This window comes from Eublepharis macularius, chromosome 6 (assembly GCF_028583425.1).
Source record: "Eublepharis macularius isolate TG4126 chromosome 6, MPM_Emac_v1.0, whole genome shotgun sequence".
In the NCBI taxonomy this organism is placed as follows: Eukaryota; Metazoa; Chordata; class Lepidosauria; order Squamata; family Eublepharidae; genus Eublepharis; species Eublepharis macularius.
Window position 1 is genome coordinate 78,965,389 of NC_072795.1, and position 22,136 is coordinate 78,987,524.

Sequence of the window (22,136 nt, forward strand, 5' to 3'; positions counted from 1 at the left end):
AGGAAATGGCCATTTTGTAAGGGGGGCCCGTGTGTTTCTCCCTCATTTTCCTCTTGAGAGTTCCACCACCTCTTTTCCCAGAAAAAAGCCCTGAGTAAGATACTGTTTTGGACTCATGTAATCGCCCTCCTTTAATGATCTATGTATTATCATTAATAGTATGATTTTCTGTTGATTGAGTTGATATCAAGAACACTGAATAATTATTTTATAATACTAAAAGAATAAAAAGGAAGCAGAGACTCCATAATGGTATTAAGTTTGTACAATACCTAGTAACAAACCTAAAACGTTATCTGTAGTATACCTCTAGCCAGGAAGTAAATGATTTGATACAGGGAAGTTAACTAGATGCTCAGGTCTTCTTAAGTGCATGCCTATATTTGAATCAGGCTTGACCAGAGTCATCCAGAACAATGATTTGAATTTGGATTAATGGAAACTGTTAACCTCTTATCATTGCTTTTTCTTTCTCAGGAAGCTTGGCAAGCTGATTCTCGTCTTACTTTTAGGGCCAGGTAACAGTTTCCCCCATTTACCCAGATATTCAGTTGCTGCTCTTTTAAAAACTGTGATATCTGCTCTCTTTACTGCTCCTAGGCTGAGGAAGCTTATTTATTTACCCTGCTTTTCTCCCCAGTGGGGACTCCAAGCAGCGTATATTGCTCTCCTCTCCTCAATTATATCCTCACAACAACCCTGTCGGGCAAGTTAAGCTGTGTGTGTGACTGGTCCAAGGTCACCCAGCAAGCTCTATGGCAGAGCAGTGATCCGAACCTGAATCTCACAGATCCTAGTCTGACTAGGGCTGCCAGTCTCCCAGTGGGGACGGGGAACCCCCCACTCCCAGACTGCCCCCAGCCACCACTTACCTGGCTGCCTGGGGAAAAAGACCCTGGGGGAACAGGCCTGGGAAGCAAAAAAACCCCTAGGCCAGCGTGCATGCTCTCCACAGGTGCAATGACATCATGTCCAGGAACAATATCTTTGCTCCTGGCGGTGGGCATGCTACTACCCTTCATATAGACCCCTGTGAAAGGTGAGAGCATGCCTACCACTGAACACTCCCCGAAGTGATGTCATTACGCTGCACCGAGAGTGCACATGCACTTCATGAACAAGCAAACCATCTGAAAAGTTAAGAGCCGGGTCCACCCCTCCTGCCAGGAGGGTAAGAGGACCTGGCAACCTTAAGTCTGACAGGCTAACCACTACATTTTGCTGACTTTTATCTAGTGTCTGTATGTAATTTGTTCTTATTTCATTTTATGCTCTTTTTAACCTGTTTTCATTTGTAAGGCATGTCAGACATCTGCTTGAGAAAGAAAAGTGTGGGGAGAGAAACGTAATAAATATGATTTGTCACTTTCTTTATTGTCTCTTTCCCAATTGTTAGTGTGGTGCATTAGGGGAATTCAAGTGCTTTCCAAAGAACTGTAATTATAAATAGCTTTCAAACTGGAACAAGAGCTTATTCAACATTCTGTTAATAACCAGTTCAAAGGATTGGTAAATATATTTGTTTGCTCCCCCTGTCTCTAATTACCAAGATGTGCTTGGTCTCATGTCACTACAGAGGCAAACATTGCAGATATCAGAGATGTAAATTCACACACAGTTCAGAATGCAATTCTATTATAATGTTTCACGTTGTTGTTAGGAAAAGATTTCTTTCTAAAAAAATAATTTCTAAATAAAATAATTAAATACTGGAAACCCTGGGGGAACAGGCCTGGGAGGCAAGAAACCTCCCAGACCAATGTGCGCGCTCTCCATGGGTGCGATGACACCACTTCCGGGAGCCATGTCTTCACACCTGGTGATGGGCATGCTACTGCCTTTCACGTTGACCCATGTGAAGGGTGATAGTGCCATTGAATGCAATGATGTCATTCCCAGAAGTGATGTCATCGCACCACACCGGGAGTGCGCATGCACTTCATGTACAAGCAAACCATCTAAAAAGGTAAGTGCCAGATCCACCAGGGACCAGTACCTGGATAAATGTGTGGTTTCAATCACATGTTCAGCTTTATGTGCATTGAATGTAACATGGGAATTGCTCAATGTACATATAAAGAAAAATCAAGTGTACACTGGACACAGATTGTACGTGTGTTCTTAAAAATTCCTTATACCGTAGAAGATTTCAACACTATTCTTTGTTCCAAAGAATAGGAAATGGCCTACAGGTACAGCTGCCAGGCCTCCTGCTATGACAAGAGGCCTCCTGCTGGCAGTTGTCCTCGCCTGTCATCTCTTCAAGGGGGAGAGGGATAAAACTTTTTAAAAGACCTGAATGTCATGTGCACTGCTACATTACTATATCACTTCAATGGAAAACCTGGAGTAGCTCTAGTAATCACGATTCTGGTGATTCCTAGAGCTACCTTACACCACTTCTGTAGCAGCACACACCATGTTGTGTGGTGTAGCAGCACACACCATGTTGTGCCCCCTCTAGGGTTGCCAGGGCCCCTTACCTTCTGGGTGGGAGGTGGGAAACCTGGCACTTACCTCAATGGTGTCCTTGTGCGCGTGCACGCACTCCTGGCCTGCACAATGATGCCACTTCCGGGAAGTGACGTCATCGGGCTAGGCCACGTGCCACCCCTGGGAGCGCTCCTGCCTAAATCAGGCCTCTGAGGAGTGCAGGAGTGCTGCCGGGGGGCACGACAAAAAACCAAAAGCAGGTCCCCCCCCCATACCAGAGGAGGATACAATTGATCGCCAAGTTACAAAATTATTCACAATCTATTAAAGTGCCCAGTGCAAACAGTGAATGAATATAGACAAGGCTCCACCGTGAATGTATCAGCCTTATTCCACCATTGTCTGACAACCAGTTACTTCCAATGGGATAGGAAAGGCGATCGTTGCTTAAAGCATTGCAGGGTGAAGTTATAAAGCTGGTGAAGCAGCAGATGAAAGGCGAGAAGGATGCTGCCGATTGCTCTGCTCATTCTATGGCATCTGCAATCATTATAAGACGCCACGCGTGGCTTTGGTCCACTGCACTCCGACTTGACAGGAAGGCTAAAATTGAGGATTTTCCATTTGAGGGATCTCTTCTTTTTTATGAGAAAACTGATGCGTCACTATCTCAGATGAAGAAAAACCACTATGAAGTCTCTTAGGGTCATTGCTCTTCAACAGTCTATTCATCCGAGAAGTTGGTTCCAAAGGTCTCAGCCTTATGAACAGCCCTATGAACAGCCCTACCAGCAACGGCAAGGTAGGTACTCTTACCACCAACCTTATGGACAGCACCCATACTCCACTTCTCAACGCCACTCTTCAAAGAGGTCTTCAAGGCCAAGAGGGAAACAGGGTCAGCCGCAATCACCCAAGTCGGCTGGTCAAGGACAGAAATTCTTGTTCTGACTAGGACAGGATGGGGCACCTGGTCCAGCCCCATTTTTGATCAGGCTATGTCTGTACTCTGATGTTTGGGAGTCTGTTATCACAAAGCTGGAGTGAATTGCCCATTCCTGGTTAAAGCACACTCTATGTGAGTCCAAGCTGCTTCTTGTGTTCCTCCGAGGTATACCTTTGCAGGACGCAGCTTGGTCTTCACCCAACACGTTCATCAAGCATTACTCTGTGGACACAAATGCAAGATGAGACTCAGCAGTGAGAATGGCTGTGATCCAATCGCTGTTTGGCTGATCACTCACACCCTCCTCCATTGGTGAGTAGCTCACTATACTCCCAATGTGGGACTGCACAGAAGGATGATGATGAAAAACAGTATTGCCTTAGCTGTAACTGTTGTTCATCGCATATCTTCCATGCAGGCACACATTCCCTTCTTCCTGCCCTGCTGTGACTGTTATTTAACTTTACTACATCTCCGGTGGCTCAGGGGAACTGAGGGAATCTGGGGGCGCTTGCCCTAGCAACCATATTTTGGCAGAAATGCTACTGCGCATGTGCAATAGGGGTGAGCCCCCCCAAACGACTTTTTAGTAGAAAAATCTCTCTGCAGCTGGCCTGTGTGTGCCTGCACAGAAGATACTCAGTGAACAACAGTTACAGGTAAGTGCAACACTGTTTTTCTAGCACCTAGGCTGAGCTGATCAAACCTTATCTGTTCTCTCATTTTGGCACTGACCTTTATAGCATGCTATGATGGACTCCCCTTCACTCCCCCACTGCGAGTCAGATTTTCCCACCAAAATTCAGTTTTCCTGATTTGACTGAGCAGCTCCAAGTAGTGTGTTATTATTTGAGGTTTTGAAAGTCTGTTTGTCCCACTCCGACTAGCAATAGAATTCCGGCTTTTTAGTCCATCTCAGGAACTTCATGGGGAAAAGCAGGAGTCTTCCTCCTCCTTGTTGGAAATGGCACTAGAGACTATATATCATTCAAAAAGAAATAACTTTAACAGGCAGGGATTAAATAAGTGTAGTCAGTGGGTTGAAGTGCTGAGGTAAAATTTTGTTGGGATTACAGAATACACTTTGAGTAACAAGCAAAATAGTGTCCTTGAAGCTTAGTTTCTTACCGTCTTGATTTTTAACAGTGAGAGATGTTTTACTTCATACATTAGTTACAGCAACAATGCTTCTTCACAAAGATTTCTGTGACAGGTCAGTTTTCCTGGAGTTAGTTTAAAATACGGGGTCCTCCTCAGAGCCAAACCCCCTTTAGACACTGGCAGGAATTAATCTTCCCCTCAGAAGATATAACCCTCCTTCTTTTGGCTTGAAAGGGAGTCTCAACCCACTACCCAATCACTCTTGCCGAAACACACTCCCAGTTCTCTCATGTCTATGTAAAATGGGCTTCAGCTTATGTTAACACCTATATTTTGAATTCCTATATAGCATTCTTCCTCAGGACAGTAATGTTACAGTTAAGGCAAAAGATTTCTCTTTTCTCACTCAAGAGGGGAATGTGTCTGACCTTCCCTGTCAGACTCTCACACACTCTGAACAATCCTTTCAGAAATCAATTTGTTACTGGAATTGGTCTCCTTGTGAATAAAAGAATTGTGGGGGAAATTAGCAGCAAGGAAGATGGCTATACGAGAGGCGGTAACTACGGGATCTTTTCCACCAATTTTTATGGAGTCCCTTCCCAAAATAGCAAATGAGGCTGGTGCTTAAATTTCAAAGAGCAATTTTTTATTGAAAGAGGAAAATACACGCCCATACACACAGGGTAAATAGCAAAAATGGTTATACATACACAGAGTCCTAGGAAGCTAGGCAGAAGTTGGAATAGAGTAAGGGAGGGCAAAGTATATCTACTTATCCTGAAGAGTACTCCAGTCCACGGGGAAGAGGGCAGCTTCAAACGCCAGAGTTTTCAGCCAGGAGAGCAAGAGGCTTAAGGCAAACCTCAAGGGAACAGCACTTTGGATCCAATGAGTGTGTACAATTTGAATGAGGCCAGGGCACTACTCTTATAGGGTAAAATGTGTCCTGAGGTGGGGGAGCTCACCTAGCAGTTGGAACAAAGACTCCAACAGTCAGTTCCTGGGAGGAACAAAAGGTTTGATTACCTTGACTGGTAGCTGCCGGGATGTGTGAAAGGGAATGCAAATCTTGTCCTGGCTCTGCACAATAGGGCAGTTTGTTAATGAAGTCCACCGGAGCTAAGTTTATGAATTTAGTTGTGGAATGCGCCTTCCCAGGAGTGAATTATAAATACTTATGAATGCTAGTTGATTTTCTCCTCAATCATGGACAGGAGATCTCATCATGGAAGGAAGGAAAGGAATATGTAAAGTGGGATGACTCTGTGAGACCTTTATTGCTCTGGATTCCTTTAGGGGCTGGGGAGACTGCAAAACTAATCACCGTGAATCTCTCTGCATTTACATGCGGCATTCCATTCATGCCTGGATCTCCTAGGCAGGACTCAAAAACTGTTAGCTGGAATTCCCCTGGCTGCAATTCAAACTGCCATTTTAAATCCAGGGGCCTTGTGACATTTGGTATCACAAGTAGCCATATTAAATGGCTATTAAAGATGGCAGAGGCCGCACCGACTGCTTACAATTTGACTCCCTTCAGCCTGGTTCTAACTGACCATTCAGAGAGGAGGTAGCAGCCTGCCACTCAAGCTCTTCAATCTGGGCAATAATTGTTTTCCTCCCAGCTCTCTGATGGTGCCGTGCTTAGGAAACCTACATTTAAAAGAGCAGTCAGTCAGACAAGCCTACCAAGCTGTTGCTGCATTTCAGCAATTCATGGGATACAATGTAATCCTCAGCCAAAAGACAGTGGAAGATGGTAGATCCTAGGACAATGGGCAAGAAAAATGATATATCTCTTTCCCAGTTTGTGAAATGGGAATAATAATAGTAACATCTTGTAATTTTGGGGGTAGCTTGACATCAGGAACATTCAAAGGTTTGGTATTATCTTTTTTTCTGCTAGGGATTGGAATATACAACCTTTCCCTCTGCAATTATCCATTCCATATGGAATAGAAAATGAAGCCAAAGCCATACATAGATGATTCACTTAACATTAATGCACACTCACAGATTTCCATTAACATGCCTTCAGTAAATAAACAGCAATTCAGAGTCATTTCCTTCTGCAGCTGTGGCCCATTAGAAACACTTTAGGGAAGACCAAATTCCAGCTACTGACAGCAGAGAGACAAACTTGTGCAAAGAAATGCCATTCTTCAGCACTACAGGCATCCTGAGGAGAATGGTGGACTATAAATAAGTCTAGCTTATTTAATATGTAATGAAGTTTTTTATCATATAGAAGATAAGTCTGTCGAGGGAAAAAATATTGAGTAATGCCACAAGATTATTTTACCAGCCAGGTTGACAGTGGACAGAGACTAATATTCTACCAATGACATATGGATGTAAGGTACTATTTCATACTGCAGTTGTGCAATCAAGGATAGAACGGCAACTTTTTATAACACATATTCTGTCGTGTTGTTATTCTCTTTGCATTTGCAAGGAGAGGTGGCCATTGTGGTAAACATACCAGAGTATGTTCCAGGTAGTAAAAGATACTGCCCTACCCCCTAATTTATTGGGTGGATACCAACAGTGGAAGCGTTTAATTTTGACCATCTACGCATGAAACTGTCTTCTACTGAGTCAGACCCTTATCCTGTTAAGGGTCAGTATTGTCTACTCTGATTAGCAGTGGCTTGGCAGGATCTCATGGGGAAGTTTTTCACATCACCTCCCAGCTGATTCTTTCAACTGGAGATGCCAGTGACCAAACCCGGACCTTCTGCATACAAAGCTGATGCTGAGCCTCAGCCTCTCCCTGAGGAGATGTACGAAGTAGGTCATCCAAGGCATTTGATTAGACTTTCAAGAGATGGCCTTGCCCTAGTCATCATCTCAGTTCTCACCTGCAAAATGAAAATCAGAATGGCAGAAGCTGTAAAGATGGTAAAAAGCTGTTTTCACACACTATAAATATATATTTACAGATTTAACTCTACTTCATGAGGGCAACAAACTTACCAAAATGCTTCAAGGCAAAAAAACCCCCAAACCCAACAAGTTAAACAAGTTGCATGTTGCCTGGTTGTTCTGAGGAAAAGAAAAATACCTGGTTAACTAACATACGCTAATATATTTTCTGTCAAGACTAGCATGTTTGTGTATTTATCAGTACAATCCTAAATGCAATTACATCCTTCTAAGCCCATTGACTTCAATGGATTTCGAAAGGTTCATCTGTGCTTATGATTGCTGTTACTGTACTGTTTCATCGTATCCCAACAACAGCACTTGCAACTCTTAATAATACACCTTACACCAAAAGTATTGAAAAATATTGATCAATTATTTCATCAATTTAAAGTGCTCAGTGCCAAAGTGTACTTTCACAATAATTCACAAACATTGTAATACAAAATTCAAACATGAAATACAAAAGTCAAAAACCAGTCACGTCCCTTTAAGGAAGTCCCTCAGAACTCCCTGAGTCCTTTAATATGTGTATATTCTTAGCCTTAAGAACTGGAGACTCCCCTAAAAGATATATGTCCAAAGCACAGTTTGAGATGGACAGGGAACCCCCCGACCGACTCTGAAGTGATTCCTTGACTGCAAACTGAAGGTAAGTATGGCATAATAGCCCAGTGGAAATTGACTAATTTTGTTCTGTTCTTCTTTTTCTCTGTTTACAGGTGGATCTCAAGGAAGGAGGGAGAGCCCACCAGGGCTCCCCTGGCCCTACAAGCTGCCGGCTTGATCGTTCAGCTTGTTTCACAACACATCCACTTCCTCAGGGGCCGCTCTTGTTACCACCAATATAATCAAGAAGTTCCACAATAGGACCAAAAGATATTCACGTGCAAGAATTCAGCGCACAACCATCCTGAACATTTGTCTGCTGGTTAAGAAATTGGCACTTTTGGGTCAGTTTGCTCTTGGATATGTTTTGCTTTAGGACTGCAACTTCTAATATTAAGGCAAATTCCTGAATTAATGCAAAGCTGGGTACTTGCTCAGAGCTTTCTCCAAGCCTTAAATCCTGAAAACAGCATATTGTAAGACATCATGTTGAACAGATTTCCTCCATCATGTTTACCAAATCTTCCAATCCTTGGGTATATCTGACATCTGGAAAAGAACTCTATGTCCATGAGTAATACATTTTGTGCAGTAGTCAAAGGAAATAAATGACTTAGAGCAGCACCACAAGTGACAAAAGGCACAGGTTGGACACTTGTCAGCTTCCCTCAAGTTTTGATGGGAAATGTAGGCATCCTAATCTTGAAGCTTGGCTCTCTGACTGCTGTTCTATGGACTTTTCAACTGTCACTTGTCCAACATTCCGCCAAGCTGCCTACATTTCCCATCAAAACTTGAGGGAAGCTGACAAGAGTCCAATCTGTGCCTTTTGTCACTTGTGGTTCTGCTCTAAGACCAGGTATTCCTTTTTAAAAGAATTCTGAAGAAGCTGTTAAGATTAATGGACTGAACAACTGGACATTGTCATATAATTCTTTTCAGCTATGCAGCAGAAATACAACCCTTTTCCAAGTAATGGCCAACAAGAAAGGAGAAGCACTCTTAAGACAATTTGTTAGAAAGCATAGGCATCTTTGCATATAGAATGATATATTGTCTCTAAAAAGTCCTCCCATTTCTGCTGTGCAATAGAGTGTGAAACTTCTGCATATCTAGAGTGATCAAGAAATATCAGTTATATGGATAAATATTGCATACAAATAATATTCATGTAAACAAGTTTCTCAAGACTTTAGTCTCAAGTTCAGGGTGCTCTTCTTTACCCCGCCTCCCAGTGTTTTTAACAGTGTAGGTGTCACAGATTTTTGATGTACTGAAGGCAGGACTATAGCAGTCACCTGACTGTACATTAAGCACAACATAGAAATCAATGGGATTTCCCCATCAACTGTGATGGAAGTAGCCTCAAATACAATTTAATTCAATTAAAATCACTTTTTTAAACATTGCAAACCTTTTGAGATGGAAGGCTTTTAAAATGAAAAGTCCAACTAAACTAAAGATTTAAGCGATTCGCCTATTCCTGCTAAGCTCATTACTCATTCTTCTCTCTTGCATTTTTCAAACCGCACTATTGTTGTCATAGAGAAATCTGCTAAAAGGCACCGCTGTGGAAAAGGTCAATTGGAACCAAGAAACTACAACTCCCACAAACCCTTTCACCCACCTGACGAAATAAACGCTAGGACTGTAAACCCCACAAACCACTACGCTAATATAGAGTTGTGGACCGAGCAGACATCTCTTCCTTTCTTTTCCATGCCCTCGCTGTGCAGCGTTCCTGTTGGAGGGGCTTGCAGGTTTTTTTTCTGCAGAGTCACGTGGTAGAAAGTACGACTGTTGCGGCAAAATTAACTTACGGGCGCTTTGCAAAGGCGGATGGCGTTGATTCTAGCCTGAGTTTTGCTGAGAGAGTGCTCACTTCAAGTCGCTACCGCCAGAGGAGTCAATTCTACAACGTTGTGTTTTTCTCTTGTGCTGCACATGGCTGGGACGGTGCGCGAAGCGTTGCTGGTCACCGCCACGAGTAAAGCAGTTGCCGCTAAGCTTCTGTCTCTTAGCGGGCTATTTGCTGTGTACAAACCCAAAGGGCCCACTTCAGCAGATGTGCTGAACCGCCTTAAGGCGAAGCTGTTGGCAGGTACCATTAAGAGAGTGAGAAAGGGAGAAGATTTGGTAGTTGGAAACAGGAGGGTTGGGGTAGAGCTGCTGACAACCAGTTTGAAACTTAAGCTAGTCTTGAGGAGTACCTCATGTGTATGAGGCAGTGTTGTGCTGTGGTTAGAGAGCATCAAGATTGGGGAGATCCAGGTTTGAAACCCCACTCTGGCAAGGAAGCTCACTGGGTGACCTTGGGCCAGTCATGCCCTCTCAAGTCTAACCTACCTCATAGGGTAGTGGTGTATAAATGAAGTAAATAAATGCATATTAAAACATTGAACATATTTTTTATTTTTTCCTGCATAAGTAGTGAACAGGATAAATACTTGCTTTCTTACTGAAATTGATGGAATCTGTATGCTAGTGTTTCCTTGGGGGATTTTTTAAAAAGGATTTGGACTTGTGGTTCTATAATTTGCCTAAGTACAAATGGTGAGAGTTGTGCATATGTGTCAATGAAGTGAACTTCACAATTGTGTTGCTTCTGTGTCCCCTTAGAAAAAAACAAAAACCCTGAGCCCTTTAATATGCCAGTCCATCACGGTTTCTTGCTATAGCTTCTTGGTAACTTGCCTCAAGAGAACTTGGAGCTTCAAATGGCCTTGAGCTTTGTGCCAAAGTGTTTCTGCTCAGACAATGGATCTCTTGGATGTGCAACCCGCATCTAGTTTTTATATTTGTTGCTGGAATTCTTGTCTGTGTGTTAATGTTAAATTTCCTTGCATCTCTGATCACTCCAGACAAGATACAATCCGATACAAACTCTGGCAGTCCAGTTGAGTGCAGTGATAATGTTAAGCATATGCATGTGTAGGGCCTAGTACAGTTATAGAGTAGCATAGTAAATAGCTAAGTATGCTTCCCTAAAAAATGTTCAGCATAAAATTTGATTCCACAAACACACAGGCCTGCTGAGATTTTGTTTTGTTTTGTTATGCTTGTACTTCCTTCTAAGACACAACCCTCACAACAGTCCTGTAAGGTAGGAAAAGCAGAGTGATGGGTGAATTTCAGAGTTCAACTTAAGGGTCAGTGTGTTTGTTTATTTAAAATGTTTATAGGCTGCCTCTCCACTAATAGGACCACTTTCTCCCGTATGGATCTATCCATCCACTCCAGTCATCTTTGGAGACCTTGCTTTGTGTGCGCTCCCCATATTTAAGACTAGACATGTGACAACCTGAGGGGGCTTTCTCAGTTGTAATGCTGAAACTTTGGAACTCCCTCCCCAGGGAGATTCCCCTATCTGCCTCAGTCATTGTCTTCTACCAGCAGGTGAAGATATTTTTTTCTTTGGCATATCCCCAGTAAACTCTTGTTTGTCCTACTCCCTACTTGTGTCTGTATGTCACTGTCTTTTAATTGTATTTATATGTACATTTAAAATGTTTCTTTAATGTTTTAAAGGTTTTAATGTCTGATGTTTGCGACTTTGGGGGACCGTATTTGGCTACAACGGCAGCATATAATTTTTTTAAATTAATAAATGGAACAATAGCATCCAAAGTAGTATATGGGTTTTTCATCTCTATATCCAACAGTGTAGCAATTGCCTCTACTAGCATACCACCACATGGCCATCTGCCCATGATCTGGTGGTTGAGTATGCCAGTCTTGCCAGGGTTTTTCATTGCTGTTTATTGGACAGCTTGCCATGTCACATTTTTTGCCTTCCATAGCTGGCAAGGGACTCAGTTATGCATGGAGTTTGCTGGATCCCAGCCATTATATGTAATTAAATGTCGGAAACATACTGTGTCACTGCTGCATACTGTGACAATGGTGAAGAAACTCTGCAACTACTGACAGTTACGGTTTTATTACTGTGACAAATAAGTCAATGTGATGTTTCTTGTCCATTGCTGTGGAACATAATGAAACCCAGTGCTAAACATTAAAATAATTAATTATCTGATGCTAGCCAGTTCTGGTGATGACGAGAAATAGCTCTAGGTGAGCTATTAGCTATGTGTGGTAATTTCTGTGATTCTAATTCACAATTTTCTTCCCCCCTTGAGATTCAACAATTTCTATTGAATTAGTTATGCCATGTTGGTGGCTTCCAATATGAATGGCAGATTTATGTACTTTAGTTTGTGTATGTGTATGAAGCTTCTTATCTTGTGGGATTTTTTTTCAGAAGCTGGTTTGCCAAATTCTACTAGGAAGAAGAGGAAACATGTTCTAAAGATTGGACATGGTGGGACTCTAGACAGTACTGCTACCGGAATACTAGGTAATGTATATTAATGTTCACAAATAACTTATTTCTTTACATTGCTCATAATTTATTGTATACTCCCCCCCAATAATGCTCTTTGACGCTGAAATTTCAACTTTTGCATATCCTAACGTGTTATAAAATAAATACAAGTCTTTGCGGTTTGCTGAACTATTTCCGGCTGCCTGGCCTCCTCAAAAACACCTGAGTTTCATGTGCCAGTTGTGTGTACTTGCATAGTTAAGATTTAAACATTGTGTTTATCTATTGGGTAAAGATCAGAATTTTGTAGACAGACAATACTCCAGGGTATCACTTGCTTTGGTCAAAACGGGAAGCACAAACTTATATTTTAAATTTTGTGGCTACTTTAAATTTGGAAGAACGTGTGTTGTGGAGGAGTACAAAATAGTATTGAGATTCTTCCCCTATTGATTTGCTTTTTGGACATGAAACCAAGAATAAAAACAGTGATCAATACTTGCTTGTGCCCCCACCCCTTTTAACAAGGCCAGTCTAGTTGTGATCGAATCCTTGTGGCCACCATGCTTCCATTTAAAAGTGATTCCAAAATGCTGCAATGGTGTGATCCCGACTGAATTGACAGCGCAATCCTCTTGCCCCCCTCCCTGCATTCCACAGCTGAAACAGCTGTAGGAGGGAACCATTTTGGTACCTGATAAGGTGGGGCAACAAGCCCTTCAGCTCCCTTAGTTTGGCCCTGAGTAATATACAAAATTGGAATCTGTTTCTTGTTAATGATTTAGGATTATCAGAATTCAACAACAGAGTGGATACAAAAGGGCTTTAGATATGTTAAACTAATGGCTTCTAGGATTCTGATATCCTCTTAGTATAACAAGGGATAGCATAAGATTCCAAATAGCCATATTGTTCTACATTAAAAATCCAAAGGCATAAGATAATGTTTTTGTTAGGACCCAGCTACACAGAGTAGTGAGTAAGCTTTTAAGTTCACCTGTGTTCTTTTTCAGGTTGATGTTACAAGTCACATTGTAGTCTTAAATGGAACAGAGAAAGTTTTATGCTGATTTAATTAAGCCATGCCATGTAAAAAAATTACCTTCAGGTTTGGGCTTTACATTATTTTCATTCACATTTTTTTCTCTGTTTCTTCCCTTTCTTCTATCCTATTTTTCTCTCACAAAGTGGTACCCTAGGCACAATATTTTTTTTCTCAGCTGGATTGTATTTAAATGGATACTCTCTTTTATTTCAACTAACAATAGCAGTTTTTTTAATCATAATGGAGATTTTTTTTCTTACTTGCAAAACCGACGTTTTGGGAAACGGGGTTTAAAATGCCCCTTTCCGTGTCACTGCGCAGCAGCAGGGAAAGGGGCATTTAAACCACGGATCAGCTGCTTGGCAGGGAAATCCCCATCAAGTAGCCGATCCAAGCTGATAGCCACAGCGAAAAGGCCATTTAAACTCCATCTGGGTCGCGGAGGGGATTCCCCCCACGACCCAGATGGAATTTAAAGGGCCATTTTGCTGCCACTTGCATTGCAAACGGTGGTGAAAGGGCCCTTCTGCGATCCACCTGGTTTGCAGGGGGGTTTCCCACATGACCCAGATGGAGTTTAAAGGACCATTTTGCTGCTGCTTGCATTGCAAGCGGCGGTGAAAGGGCCCTTCCTCCTGCCACCTGGGTCGTGGGGGATTCCCCCCGCAACCCAGATGGAGTTGGAAGGGCCACCGCAAACCCTGCCAAGCAGCTGATCTGTGCCATCGAGGTTTGAACTCCCCTCCGCAGCTTATTTCACCTGATGGGAGGGGAAGGAGGGGGTTCCCTCCTCCCCTCCCATCGGGTGAAATAAGTGGCGTGGGGCGGGTAGTTTGTTGGTGTGCTCTGAATCTTTACAGAGCACACCAAAGCGGGTCAAACAAGGGAATCCCTTATTTCCAAACCTTTTTTCTGCTTCGGGTTTCCCAAAGTGGGAAACCTGAATTTTTTTTTTGCACACCCCTATTGCTGAGCAGACATTAGGGCTTGCCCCCCTCCCCCCGTTATACCTCAGTCCTCCAAATCTGAACTCTTAAGTCTTTATGGTAGACCATGTGTGTTCCCCATCCCTTTCCACCCCATTATCTATTTTTTTCTAATTGTGGAATTAAAATTGGTGCTGTTGGCAGTTATACAAAATTTGCTCTACTCTGCAAAACCGTATACTTGCAATAGATATTCTTTAACTTCTTTCCCTGTACCATCCCATATTTTAATCTTGAACTGGGAAAAACAGAGCAGATGTTCAGAATGTACTGCTTGAGCACTAAATAGTACACCATCCAGTTCTGCTTATTATCTGAACAACTTTGTTCTTTCAAACATGCATCCTTTTATGGGCTACTGATGCTGGGAAATGAGACCTGATTTAAGTGTGAGGCTGGCAAGACAAAGAGCTTCCCTGTGCAACTTTGCATGGGTTCTGTGTCTTATTTAAACTGTGCTGCAGTCCAATCAAAGCAATTACGCATACTTGCATTCCAGTATTCACATGTTGACATAATACCCTCCAAGAGCTAAGGGTTTCTCATACACATGATAAGCATACATGGCTGCTCTGCATGAGTTACAACACAGTTTAAGGCAGGCACCGAGCCTCTACGAAGTTGCATGGGGAAGCTCTTCTGCCTCACCAGCATCCCGTTTAAACTGGGCCAAAGTGCTGTTTGCTCAGTAACAAATATTATGAATGAAAGGGTTTTCTGTAAAGCTCTGGGTGTCTTGATGATCCATTCTGTCTCAGAGAAACTTTCAGTGGAACTACATGAGAAGAACCCTGCTGGATTAGACCAAAGGCTTAACTTGCCCAGTAGCTGGCGAGAGGCCCCCAGCAAGCCCCCAACAGCCCTCCCCTGCTGTTGCCTCCAGCAAGTGATGTTTGAAAGTTTCCATTTAACCAGCATAGCAACTAGTCCCCTTTGAAAACTGTGGAAGTTCATGGCCATCACTACAACTTGTAGCAGTGAATATAATGACTTAGTAAGTGCTCGTGGTGGTATAGCACAGCCAGCTCACATATGAATGCTCTTTTTGCATCTTGCCTTGTTAGGTGAGTGTTAAGAAAGAAGCATCAAGCTTCTTTCTTCTGATCTAAATACACAATAGTTGTATGCCTCCTCTGCTTCAATAAAACATCTGAAGCTGTTATAAGGAGTCAACAGTTGGCTTACAATTTCAAACTGTTAAAATTATTAATGTTCCAGTGTTGTCTTGCTGGCTCAGATACTGAGTGATAATTGTTCTTTTCAAAACTATTTTGGGCTTCTATTCCGCCCCCCCGCTCCAGCTCAGTAAGTGGTATATTAATTTCCTTAGTATAATTTGCTGGTTGTTTGGTTTGGTTACTGTAGAGTGCTAATAACCTTTTAAATGGTGCATTAGTTAAAGTGATGGCTTTTCTTGAGAAGTAATGAACCTTTCTAAGACTTATCCAAGAGGACCGTGTGAGGATGTTAACTGTATTAGATGCTCGCACGAAGTGCTGTTCCAAAGACAGTGCCCCAACATAGAATTAAAGGCATCTAAGCAATGTTTTTCTTACCTGTATTGCTTGTTTGTCGGCTCCCTCCCTGTCAGCTGAGTCACTTTTCTTTAAGGCAGTGTCTTTACCATTCTTGATCAGCCAAGCCAATTTGCAGGAATACTCCTTGAACCACACATTTATGAAACCATTCCTGGTAGTGTGATGTAAAACAGAGAGCAGTAGTGAATGCAGAAGGTAGCAGAGCCAGTTCTTACGTCATGTTTCTTTTTCTTAACAGTGGTTGGTATTGGAAAAGGAACAAAAATACTGAGTGGCATATTGGCAGGTTCTAAGGTAAGAAATATGAGATGCTTCCAGTAGATTTTCTTGATCTGTGTTGAAAGAACAGGTGAAATTAAGGGGAGGGGCTCTGGCTCAGTAATGGATCATCTGCTTGGCATGCAGACCATTCCAGGCAATCTCCATGTAAGGCTCAGGTTGTAGGTGATGTGAAAAACCTTGGTCTGAGACTCTAGAGGGCTGTTGCTAGTCTGACATTGGTGACCTTAATGGACTAGTGGTCTGATTCAATATTCAGCAGCTTCACATGAATCTTGAGTCCAAAAGAAAAATGTTCTGGCAGGCAGCACAGATTAGGAATGGCACTGGTAAATTTCATTATCCTCATCTTTCAATTGCTTGGAATGAGACCACGTAGTGTCTTAGCCTATATTTAAATCCTGGTCGTCCACATTCTGGACCTGGTGCTTTAACAACTTGGTTCTCTGGACTCGTATAGTATTTCATATTAACTGCTTAATGGCAAGATTATTACTTGCTCATGTAACAGTAAAATGCTGTATCCTGATTTTGCATTTCCCCCCCTACTTTAGTTCCAGTGAGTTTCTGTACCCCCTCCCTCAGGTATTCTCCTCTGCTAGCCTCTTCTTTTTTCTTTCTTGCTCTCTTTTTTTTTCAGCCGTTCCCCCTTCCTAGTGCCAGACTCTTTAGGCCCTGAAGTTCAACTGCAGTGGAAAACCCTAACTCAGGCAAGGGGGGGCATTTGTGTAAAAGAAGTGGCATTCTTCCACCTACTGATCCAATCCTACCTATACCTTCCCACACCTGCATTTGTGTTGATCGGGGAGACTCATATTTAGACAATATATGTTTGCCAGTGGAACGTGTAAGTTCAACCTCTCAGTCTTTAGCAGAGCTATCAAATAATAGTTATGATTAATTTTTAACTGCACTGGCTAAGGCACCTATTCTTAGGAGTGCTGAACCTTTCTTATTAAAAATATACCAGTTGTAGCAAGTTGTAAGTATTTGTGTCCTGGTTCCCCCCCCCCCCCCAAAGCTCAGTAAAAAAACTTTCTTGGTCCCCATAAGCCTTGTTGTGTCCAAAACATCACTTCACTTAAATGCTGTTCTGATAATGATGCCTGACTGGGTTGCCCTTCATAAGGATGAATGCAAAATAAATAAAAGTGGCAGCTAGGTTTAGTATGAACTTTTAAAAATCTGAACTTTTCCAATGTTTATCTAAAATAGTTTATTTAAATTAATTTAAACAATGCAACAGAAGGAACACAGTATGGTTCTAAAAAGGAAATATTTCATAAAGCAAAGAAATAGTTTAAGCCTATGATTCTTACATTATTTAGTATTTCATCTTTGGCTTATAACTGGAGGTCTTCTCCTCCCTGCACTAAGATCTACAGTTGGCTGTTTAACTGCAGGACTGATCAGCATTACATCACTAAACCGATTGCCCCAACATGCTTACCTTTGCTTTTGTATAGTGTTCATATTTGGCTTCCAGTTAGTTTCCTAGGGACTTCTCAATCTGCTTTACTATTGAATATGTAATACCTTATGAGTTTGGACTTTGTTTTTTACCAATGTAGGTTCCATATTTACTGTTCAATAGAAACTAATTAAATTAATTTTCTTTATTGGTCAAAACATCAGCACAGATGTTTCTTCTCTCCTTGAGCAGTCATCTACTTCTGATACAATTGATTCTGCTCAGCTTCTTTGTAAGATTACATTGGATTGCTGTTGATTTTTCCAGTACATTGATTCACACACCCCCACCCACTTTAAGGATTATTGTAATGCTTTTTTGTTGGCTTTCCTGTTCACATTTTAGGACTGGTTTTTTTTTCCTGTTCTGCATTTCACTACCTTTCTTATAATATAAGAATGTAAATATTGTTTTTCTGCTTTTGATTTCTCTTCTCTGGTTGTCTTTAACTTTTGTACATTCAAAGAAAGATTCTCAGTGCAATTCTAAGCAGGTCTTACTCAGAAACCTACCGAAGTCTATTTATTGGGGCTTAGCCCCAGAAAATTGTGCTTACAATTGAACTATTACTTAATTTGATGTGTTAGCCCCCTAGTTTCTACATAGATTCCATCTCTGATTTCTCTGTATAAGTCTTAGTATTCATCTGATTCTTTGCTCCTTGTAATACTTATTGCTTCTTTCTCTAATTTTCATCTTAAACCAATCCAAAGCACAGAACCTTTTCTGTCTCATAGCCTAGCCTGAAACCAGCTTGAAAAGTGTGCAGAGCACCAGAGTTATCCAAGAAAACCTGTAGTTGGTCTGCTACTGCTCCTTCAATCACTTTGCCGAGAAAGGGTAGATTAGAGACTGGGTGATAATTGGCGACATCGTTTTCGTCTAGAGATTTTTTAAAGCAAGATCTGAGTCCAATAGCACCTTAAAGACGAACTAGATTTCCAAAGTATGAGCTTCTGACAATCAAAGCTCTCTTCATCAGATACAAGGAATGGATAACGGTAGGCGTATTATAAATTAAAGTGTCAGGAAGCAAGCTATAATACATGTTGCAATTAGCTTGATAAAGTAGGTATTAAGCAGTGGGCAGATAACAGCCTCTTTGAGTGGTCTTGGGAAGGTGCCTTGAGTTTGTGACTGATTTATTTATTTATTTATTTTTAATATATATATTTTTATTTCAATTATTAACAAAACTGTTTACAATATGAAATACAACATGGGTAAATTGTTAAAAACTACATAACAGAGAAGGGTAAAACATGGAAAGACAAATTCAAGTTGAATGATCTGATATATTTTGGATTATAGATTCAGGATTGTTTGGTATATTTTATTGGGAGGATATAGATTTTCTTTAGAAATGTTTGTGACTGATTTATGATGGACAAGGGATCTTTATGTGGTCTTTACATGATTTTAGTAACCAAGGTGGGCAAGGGTCTAGTGCACAACTAGGGGCCTTTACAGATGTCATGATCCTATCAGTGTCCATCAGAATGGTCCATTAAGGAGTACAGGGGTACCCCTTTATCTATTTTAAAAATAGAAACAAAATATTCCCAAAAAACGATCCTTTAAGCATTACTTCTGCCTCAGCTATATTACAGCCAGCATCCAGATCAGAGCATATTTTTGTTATTTTATCAGCAAAAAAACTTTGCAAAACAGTCTCAACTAATTGTCTGTTCCTGAGATGGTAAAGGTTCAGATATAGGAGTCGGACATGTTGAGATGCCTTAAACAATTGGGATGGATCTAAGCTAGCTAATGCAATGGTTGCAGAGAAGTAACATTTCTTTGCCTCTATCACTGCCGCTTCATAGGTCTTCCAATGGGCTGTGTACCCAACTATGTCAAATTCAGTGTGAGTTTTTGCCAGTGTCTTTCTAGACATCTTCCAGCTCTCTTTAAGTCACCCAGATCTGTTGTAAACCATGGGGTTGGCTATCCCTAGGGCAGGGAAGGATGACTAAGGAGCAGTCTTGTCAATAGCTTCAGGGAGCTTCACATCCTAAGCTCTCACCACAGCCTCAATAGAAGAAGTGTTTGGAATTCTAAAATTCCCCAGAGTATTTTGGAATCCAGAAGGGTCCATGATCCTCCATGTATGGAATCTTTTAACAGGGAGACCTTTTTTTGCTGGGTGTCAGGGCCATATTCACCTTTGCCTTTACTACATAATGGTCAGGTCATGGTTCAGGCTGAGTTGCCAATCCCAAAAGAAGCTCTCCCTTCAAAGGTGCAGTGCAAAAGATTAAGTCCAAGGTGTGGCCTCTTTCATGTGTTGATCCTGTCACAATTTGAGAGAGGACCAGGGTAGGCAAAGAAGCTATAACATTCTAGGCTGTCCCTGGCAAAAAGCATTCAGCAAGCCCGTTGAAGTCACCCAGAACATCTGTCTTGGTGTCTCTAGGATCATGTCCGAGAGCAGCTCTGCAAACTTAGAAATGGTGCTTACTGAGGAACTAGGTGATCAGTAAACAAGCAAAATAACTAATATATTCCTGTTTCCCAATGTAAGAAGCACACATTCAGTCCCCACTACAGTGTGTACTTGGGAGTCTGCAGAAATGGCTCACAGAGGATAATGGTAAGCCCTCCTCCTTGGCCACCTGTGGTGGAGGACAACGTAACCAAGAGAAGTTCGTTGGGACAAAGACACCACTTTCATTTTTTTCCAGCCATGTCTCTTTTGCAAACCAGGTCACTTTCCGCTCCCTTTAATATCCTGGCAAGGTATGCAGTTTTGTGCCTCACTGATCTTGTATTGCATAATATTAGTGAAGAGGTAGAGGAAATCATCAACTCTTAGGATGCTACAGAGATTAGATAGGCAGTGGGCATCTGATGTTCTCTCCTCCTTCCCTCTTCTTTGCCTTAAACAGTAGAAATGGCACCAGAGGCATTTTTAAAATTCAAAAGTAACTATTTATTTTAGAGGGGAAAGGTCAGGTGAAATCAAGGGTTGAAAATTTCTGAAGTAATTCAATATAGAAATCTCTGAGGTAAAATCAGTACATGCACAGACTTTAGTTCTTATGCTCTTCACAAATACTTAAATTTTTGTTTAAAGGCTTTTGTTTCCTTGTTTCCCCCAAACGCTCTAATATACTTTTTAAGGTTTCTCTTTTGGGTTTAAGAATGTTGGTACCCACTTTCTAGTACTCATACCCCGTCTCTGCAAACACCAGTGCTTTCCTTCAGTTTTTGACTGAATCTTAAGGTCTCCAAAGGAAGTTTCCAGGCACACCTGATCAGCTATCTCTCCACTCTCTAGAGCTACCTCCCTGTTTACCTGGGTAGGGTAAGACTGCTTTCCTTAGAAAATCTGCCCCCTTTCTTTGGCCCGAATGGGAGTCTACCCTTATGTCCCAAACTTCCTTGCCAACTTTTTCCCAGTTCTCCTGTCAGTGTTAAACTGCTCTCCATTAGGACTCCGTGGCCCAACTAAATTCCTCTCAGCTAGGACTGAAAACAGACCTCCTCTTTCCAGCTCATGTTACCCAATCAGATTCCTTTGAGTAGCCTGTCACTCAAAGCTCTATGTGTCTGTGAGGGATTAACTCTTAATAGTTCTTCAGCTGTTTGGACAGCATGTCCGGGCTTTAAAAAAAATGCAGACCATCACAACATTTTTGGCACATACTGGCTATCTTTGAAAAATCTTACTCCCATCTGTACAAGAATAGTACATTCACTGTACATCCTCCTCCAGGTAAAAATTTTCTCCAGAACCTCTAAGACACACCTCAGTTACTTCACATTTAACATGCTAGTGCACACAGAGAAAACATACAACAATTTTGGGCTACAGTTGTGAAGAGTTGTCCAACAGATGTCCTATTCCAGCTGCTCCTGGACTCCAGTGTGTAAGTGGTGTAGGTCCCCCTCTTCCATAGTTGGCCTTCTTCCACACAGTGTAGGCACTGTCTGTGCTTCGGTTGCACTCTCCAGGCTAAGAGTCCTCCTTCTTTATTGACATCTTTAATGGCCAACATTCATTCCATTAATTCTCTCCCTTAAAAAAAGGTATTAGCACTCCTTTATTTTAGCTTGGCTGTGTCAATTATTAGGTCATATTTTAATTTCAGTTTTAGTTTTTTCAGTATCTCACTCTCTTAATTGTAAGCAGTGCATGCTTTTTTTGTATAGTTCCTAAGTTTAAGGTGCTTTATAAATGAATACTGGTCAAATTTTCTTCCCAGTTATTTATTTTGTGGAGATTTTCAGTATATGTAACGTGTGAGTTTTTCCAAGTGGGAAAGATGTTACTACAGGCAAGCTGACTTCATTGTTTGAAAAACTGAAGGTCAGAGTCATCAGACAGTGTACTTGTAAACAGAGTTACAGCTTTCTGAGTCCATTAAATGCCATGTAATTCTGCTTAGGGCTGCACTGCATGTCACCTGAAAGGTTTTTTGTGTGCATATTTCCTCTAGGGCTACATCACCTTTTATTAATGTCACACAATTG

General features: G+C 41.6%; 1 protein-coding gene across 1 annotated transcript in view; it reads left to right on the forward strand.

The window, feature by feature from the left end:
- The first annotated feature begins 9,915 nt into the window (after window positions 1-9,915).
- TRUB1 (TruB pseudouridine synthase family member 1) overlaps window positions 9,916-22,136 on the forward strand; it is a 49,048-nt gene continuing 36,827 nt past the window's right edge. The window contains exons 1-3 of the mRNA XM_054983871.1: window positions 9,916-10,118; window positions 12,279-12,374; window positions 16,149-16,204. Coding sequence (XP_054839846.1) covers window positions 9,962-10,118; window positions 12,279-12,374; window positions 16,149-16,204 — 309 coding nt within the window. The 5' untranslated portion in view covers window positions 9,916-9,961. The remainder of the gene's footprint in view (window positions 10,119-12,278; window positions 12,375-16,148; window positions 16,205-22,136) is intronic.